The 7,361-nt window shown below is 45.7% G+C and overlaps 1 protein-coding gene across 2 annotated transcripts in view; it reads right to left on the reverse strand.

Annotated features, from left to right (window-relative positions):
- The window catches only part of WBP1L (WW domain binding protein 1 like), a 49,679-nt gene extending 42,359 nt beyond the window's left edge, over positions 1-7,320 (reverse strand). The window contains exons 1-2 of one of the 2 annotated variants that reach the window (XM_037497117.2): positions 7,112-7,151; positions 5,206-5,310 (exon numbers count right to left, since the gene is read on the reverse strand). In XM_037497117.2, the coding sequence (XP_037353014.1) occupies positions 5,206-5,208 (3 nt within the window). In that variant the 5' untranslated portion in view covers positions 5,209-5,310; positions 7,112-7,151. Of the gene's footprint in view, positions 1-5,205; positions 5,311-7,111 lie in introns of both variants that reach the window. The other variant, XM_037497120.2, reaches the window with a different exon arrangement.
- Positions 7,321-7,361: the final 41 nt, after the last annotated feature.

A 7,361-nucleotide genomic window follows, 5' to 3' on the forward strand; every position in this document is an offset into this window, starting at 1 on the left:
TAACCAAAATATATTCTTAAATTCCCCCACTGGAAATAGATCTTGGGTCAGTCAGGGAACACTGCAGCATGAGTTTTATCCCTGGCCAGGGAGCTAACCCACATGGCAAAGCAGACCTCTCCTGTCTCACCTGCTGCTCCCCTCAGCAGAGTATTTCAGTCAATCCACCTGTTCTACTCTCCACTCTGCTTCTGGTGAATCCCCTCACTCTCCCTACCCTACCTCTGACCTACACCACAGCTCTTATATGCATAAATAAAATAAATCTTTAAAAAAAAAATACTGGGCCTCCCCGGTGGCGCAGCAGTTGAGCGCTCGGCTGCGAAGCTGCCTGCAACCTTTGCAGCGCGGGTTCAATCCCCGGCCACCAGCGAGGGTCCCACATGGCACACAGACCTCTCCTGCGGTGCCCACTGCTCCCCTCAGCAGTATATTTCATCAGTCTGCCTGCTCTGCTCCCTGCTCTGGCTCTGGTGAATTCTCTCACTCTCCCGCGCTTCTGACTGTACCCCGTGCTTGCATAAATAAATAATCTTTAAAAAAAAATACTACACATGAATTGCCCCATTTTTGTTTAAAAACAAATGAAAGAAGATAACCCTATCCATACTAACAAATTTGTTCACATGTAATACTGTTTATAAAGATATGAATTCTATTACTATGTTTGTAAGTGGGTAGCACAAGCAGAAAAATCAGCAAAAACACACCAACCCACAAACTTTAACTTTTTAAGCATTTTTGTATTTCTATATTATTTACCATTATTATATGTATTATTTTTGTGTAATTAAAAACCAATTAAAGAGATAAAAGTTCACAAGCAAAACAACAATCAGGTCTTAGGAAGGAAAATAGAATGGACCCGGTGTCACCTTACACAGGTTCAGATTTTCTACCTCATCTCCCCTACTTCACCCCACCCCCAAAAATGTAGCAAGGGTATTTGCATATTTCAAGACAAAAGATCCAAGAAGAAAGAAGTATAGTAGATGAACCTCTCACACAGCTAAACTATATCCAAGTCCCAAATAGCTACAATGCTCTAACATCCCAGTGTAGAAAGTGAAAAATTAACTTTCTCTCCCAAATAAAGCACTAAGAGGGAACAAATTGTTAGATCTGATCAATAAACTAAGTTGGGGGGGTGGGGTTACTGTTTCTGTGTTTGCCTGGTTTTTAACATAACTGAAGTGAGACTGCCAAGTGGGATTCTAGAGGAAGATAACTTAAGAACAAAAGAACAGGGCCTCCCCAGTGGCGCAGCGGTTGAGCGCTGGGTTGCGAAGCTGCCCGAAGCCTCTGTAGCGCCGGTTCAATCCCTGGCTGCTCGCTGCTCCCCTCAGCAGTGTACTTCGGTCCTTCTGCCTGCTCTGCTCCCTGCTCTGGCTCTGGTGAATTCTCTCACCCTCCCGCGCTTCTGACTGTACCCAGTGCTTGTATAAATAAATAAATAAATCTTAAAAAAAAAAAAAAAAAAGAACAGTACATAGAGTTTTCAAAAGCATGAATATTTTCTCCATGAACCCATGCTCTGATCTGCAAGAATGTGAAATAAGTGTTACAACATAAGATTGGTCTTGTTTGATATTTAAAAATCAAAATACACGTTTTTATAACTTTAACCCGACCCACCCTTCCAAACCACAAATATTCTTCCCACGTCTTACATTCACTTTTACCTCTTCCAAAACAGTTTTTTTTTTTTTTAAAGATTGATTTATTTATGCATACAAGAACCAGGGTACAGGCCAGAGATGTGGAGGGTGAGAGGATTCACCAGAGACAGAGTCAGAAACGAACAGGCAGACTGAGTGAAATACACTGCTGAGGGGAGCAGCAGGTAAGTCAGGAGAGGCCTGCTGCGTCATGTGGGTATCTCCCTGGTCGGGGATCGAACTCATGCTGCAGTGGCTGCGCACAGCTTCATAGGTTGCATCTTAACCCCTTGCGCCACCAGGGAGGCCCTCTTCCAAAACAGTTTAAATGAAATTCTTTAAAACACCTGAGATCAACACTTAGCAGAGGCACACTCAGGATGATGGTTATCGGGAACTTAAGATACACAACTCATCTGTTTTCCCACAAAGTGTGCAAAGATGAAAACCAAAAGTAAATCAAAGCCATGAGAATGTAGCTGAGTAAGAGTACCCCAAAACCCCAGTCCATGTGAGACTGGTCATCTACAAATTGGCAAGGATGACCTACTTTAACTCCCACTGGGAAAACCCAAGATTGTATCAACATGGCACAGAATTGAACGGGATGAGATTTGTTTGCCCTTTCCTTACCTCCCAGGTAAGGAAAAGTTTTGGATTTATTTGTATTTCTTTGTGGTTTCCACTTTGCAGGCAAGTTTTTGGCCAGACTTTGCTCCATCTAGTGGACCTGCAAGGAACGGTCCAAAAGGGAGGTGCCCAGGGCCCAACCTCAGACTGTTGGTGGTATGCCACCAAGTAGACAAGTCACCAAGATCTGCTGTCACTGTTCCTGTCACTGAATGGCTGATCTCACTGTCTGTGCAGTTACTGTGGGATAAGTGGTCCCCAGCTGGGCTTGTAGAGTAAGGAATGAAATCTATGTCATTGTACCACCTGGATCCTGTCGGTCCCTTGAGCATTAGCCCTAACAACTTAAGGCAGGAATTCTGAATCCAAAGCCATCTAAGATACATACCCACAGCATAGAGTAAGCTGATAGTGCCCAACACTCACAGATGAGTTGCATCCTGGGGCCTGAAAGAGAGGGCTCGCCTGAGGTCCACAGTCACCTGAAGCCCAAGACAGTCAGCTTCCCTCATGGCAAACCTGAGAATACCTAATGGTTCTGCAGGTTGAGTATGAACAAAATAACATTCATAAAAAATTGAGAGCAGATCAAAGACTTGGAATGGGAAAAGGAAAAAGCTCTAAGAACATGACTCAGTTCTGAGTGGTTATAGGACCACGGAGGACACTGAGAAAAGAAAGTAACTGGCCATCAGGCTTTCACTAGGTCGAAAACAAACATGTTCTTAAAATGAAACCACAAGGGCAAACCAAAGCAAGAGGAAAGAAAGTTCAAGATTGGGTAAAAAAGGGCGGCTCACCTGCTTACTGAACCACAGACTAACATACGTGGGGTTTTTTGTTTTCAAAATGTTTGATGTTGGCTGACAAAGCAGAGGCAATTGGTAACATATGTCAACAAATCGAAGAGTAATCAAGATTCGGGAAAATAAAGCTTTAAACTATCCCACTTAAAAGTTGTTATTAGATGTTACTTCATACACTTCAGAACACTGCTGTGTTTCCCCCTTCATAGGAAGCTAACCTCAAACTGAAGATGACGAGCCAGAGCTGGCAAGGGGACGGTAGGCACCGCTACACCAGGGTCTCTCCACCTCAACAGTACTGATGTTTTGGACTAGACAACTCTTTGCGTGGAGAGTACCCTAAGCACTACAGGGTGTTAGCAGCATCCCTAGCCTTTATCCACTAGATGCCAGTAGCACCCCTAAGTTGTGACAAGCAAAAATGTTTCTAAACACTGAAAAATGTCCTCTGGAAGGGGCAAAATGGCTCCCAATTTAGAACCACTATTCTACACACACTCACCATGAAAAGTTACCTATATAGCTAAAAATTTGCAATGACAAACCTAAACTCAGATAAAAACAGAATCAAGAAACTCAATTCCAAACTCCCAAAATCTCAATTTCTGAACTTAGTTTGGGAGTTGGCACTAATTCATCACCCATAATGCACTCTGAGGATGGCCAATCATTATATACATTCCAAGAGCCTCACATATATTGTCTTTTACCTCATGACAAACTGCAGAGATATGATCATTATTATTCCCATTTTATAGATGGAGAAACTAAGGTACAAAAGGTTAAGGAACTTATTCAAGGCCAGTAAATGGAAGAGTCATATTTGAAACTCAGGTATCTGCCCCAAGGCTATCCACATACTGGAAAACTATTAGAATTGCCTTACTTCATGCTAGTCAGCAGTCACATGCAGCTATCTAACTTAATTAAAATTAGTATGATACCAGTTTGGAAAAAGTCAGGCAGTTCCTCAAGAGGTTACAGGTAAAGTTACCATATGACCCAAATAGGGTTGCAAACTAGAGTCATGGAAGTGAGTAAAAGTGGTAGAAAGGGTACCGGGGGAGCAGCAAGGGATATACTAATGAGGGGTATGGTGGGGGAAAAAATAGCAGGAACTAGGGCTCCCATCCAAGTCAGAGTTTTAAGCATGACAAAGAAAAGGTAAGGACTGCGACTCTAAAACATTTGTGTCCAAACTATGGTTGGGTCACTTCATGGGAAAAGACACTTCCAGTAAAACTTTAAGTAACAGACTTTTCTGGTTGAATCTAACCAACAACAGAAAGAAACTCTATCTCAATCATCACTTAACTGGAAGAGACAAATGCCAGAACAAAGACTTATCATTTGGAGACACTACTATTTAGTTATTCTTTATGGATTCAGGAGTCCCATCTGAGTTAGCAGTGACCTATAGAGGAGTTCAAGTTCCAATGACAGGTGGGGCAGGATAACAATAAATTACTGTTCCAATGCAGAGCTGAAAACCAGGAAAGCAAGCTGCCTAATACCAAATATTTATTATATTAAATGCATATATTAAAAAATATTGTCTTTGATAGAGCCAGTTCACGGGGGAAAAATGCAATGAGGTGCCCATACCATTTTCAGGAGGGAATGAGTACAACACACCTTCAATTCAGAGTGAGCTGGAAGTCACTTGTTGAAATAAGGACAGTGAATACCTGAAGTATGTTCTATGCCCAAATGGTCTCTGATTTTTTTTTTCTTTACTAATTTCTATAGGGGTATGAGGTAGAGGTGGGAATGTGGGAGGAATGGGGAGGCACAGTGAGGAAGATGGAGATACTCCTTACAAAACTTTCCCTTCCCTGTAGGAACTTTAACTGCTCTATAATAGTATCTATCCAAAGGGAACAAAGTACAAAAGCCACCTTGTTCCCAAAATAAGTAGTGGAAGTGCCAGAGAAATGATAAGAAAACAGCCTATGACTGACAAACTGCAATTCGGGCATGATATTGAAGATTCCCCTCCCACATCTTCTTGCTACCTCCCAGGCTTCCATAACCTAATAGGAACCTCCACTTCCCATCCTTGCTCCTGCTAATGAAGGAGATCTAGGTCCCACCATTACATGGAAGCCCACCATTGCTCTCCATCCAGGTGAAGCAGTCCTCAGGCCCAGGGCACCACAGCTCCTGCCTCAGAAAGCGTGTCCACCTTCAAAGGCTCCGATATTTCCTGATCAACCCTGGAACAATGTCATTTATTGGTTACTGGGGACAGCCTTTTACAGATCCTTGCAGGTAGAGACAGGTGCAAAGAAAAAGCAACTGTTAGTTCTATATTTTGTTCTGTCAACATGGATACTTCTTAACTTTACCAGTGGTGAGGGCTATAAATTTTCTAAAGAACAAAGAAAGTTTTTAAAGAACCCCACTGAAGGGTCCCACTCCTAGCAAAGGGAATATACTGGGTTAGAAATAAACCTCTATTCCTTTCACGTTATTTTTAATATGCAAAAATATATGCCGGGAGGGGTGGACAGAGGATACTTCAACAGCTAAGCGAATAAACAGATTATGGCACAGTCATACACTGGAATATTAGTGAGCTATAAAAAGGAATGAAGTACTGGTACATGCTACAGATGAACCTTGAAACTATTATGTTGAGGGAAGCCAGACATAAAAAGGTCACATATTGCAGGACATCATTTATATGAAATATTATGAGTAGGTGTCTCCATAAAGAGAGAAAGCAAATGGGTGATGGCCAAGGACTGGGGGAAGGGAGCGGGAACAGAGTAACTGCTTAATGGGTACCTGATTTCCTTTTGGGGTGATGAAAATGTTTTGGAACTAGATACTGGTGGTGGTTGCACAATGTTGTGAATGTACTGAAGGCCATTGGCTTGTTCACATTAAAATGGTTAATTTTGTTATATGCACTTCATCTTATTTTAAACATTACTTTTTTTAAATAGAAGAAACAGACAAAACAAGACGCATATGTGAAAACTCAGCTCAAACTCCTAGGGATAAAGATAAGTACTTTTGCTGGCACTCTGCTTCTGCTCACAACACAAAGTTCAAGTGCAACACTGTACAGACTCTGCCATCATGCCACACTTTGTGTGTGCATGTGCACGCCTTTCTGAAAAGACAGGGAAGGGAATGGAAAGTGAAGAAAATAGAATGGTAAAGCCCTGCCAAATGCAAGGGAAGGAGGGGTGATTCCCCCTATTGCACCCCACCCAACTTGGCACCAGGAGCAATGTGCTCCCATTAGGGTTTCGAAATGCCAGCAGAAGCTGGAATCAGCGCAAGCCATCTTCTCTGTCTGGATAAAAAGTAAGCCACCCAGCAAGAAAAGCTGGGGTGCTCCTCTCATTGCCCATATTAACATCAGCACCACCCTTTGCTCAAAAACCCTGAGGGGGCCTAGACCAGCCTCAGTGACTGGTTCTCCCAGGCCGGCCGGCCCAAAGCGAGAGCAAGCTGCCCACCTCCTGAGAGCTCCCGGCTACTTCATCACACCTGCCGTCCAAGGGCCCTGCCCCCAATACCACTGAAGGGGGTGGGGGGTGGGGGGGGGGCAAGATGCCCTCAGAACTTCCCCGCGCCCGCCCCCGCCCAGCCCGAAATAAACATCTCCTCAGCCCAGTTCAGTAAACCACGCACCTCGACCAGCACAGCCCCAGAGCCTGGGAACCTGCTCCACACGGGGACACGAATACACCCCAATGCCCCAACTCGACCCCTACCCAGGCCGGTCACCCCGGACCACCTGACCTGCCTGGCGCCTCAGAGGCCCCTCACTCGCTGGGCCCGTGCTTCTCCCTCCCTGATGCCGGAGCCGTCACAGGTGTCCCTCAGGGGCCCCCGACGGCCCCCAGACCCTGCCCGCGCCACGGGCGCCCCGCGGGGCCCTCAGCTCTCGGCAGCGACACCCCCACGGCCCTCGGGCAGGGAGCGACACGGCCGCAGCCCCTCCAGCCAGGCCTCGACGACCCCCAGGCCCCCAGCCGGGCCCGGGCCCCTGCCCCTTACCTGCGGGGGTTCGGCCCTGGCTGACAGGGGCCTGGGCAGCGCCTGGAGGAGCAGGAGCGCCAGGCCACCCAGGAGCCTTCTCCTCTCCATCCCCCTCCTGCTCCTGCTCCCCCGCCACGGCGCCGCCACCTCCCTCCTCCCTCTCCTCTTCCCTCTTCTTCCTTCTTCCCTTCTTTTCCTGTTTCACTCTCCCCTCCCGCTTCCGGCTCGGCTCCACCCCGCCCCAGAATAAGCGCCCGCCCAGGCCCTG

The sequence above is a fragment of the Talpa occidentalis genome, unplaced genomic scaffold (genome assembly GCF_014898055.3).
Source record: "Talpa occidentalis isolate TD23 unplaced genomic scaffold, MPIMG_talOcc4v2.1 talOcc4.8, whole genome shotgun sequence".
Classification (NCBI taxonomy): domain Eukaryota; kingdom Metazoa; phylum Chordata; class Mammalia; order Eulipotyphla; family Talpidae; genus Talpa; species Talpa occidentalis.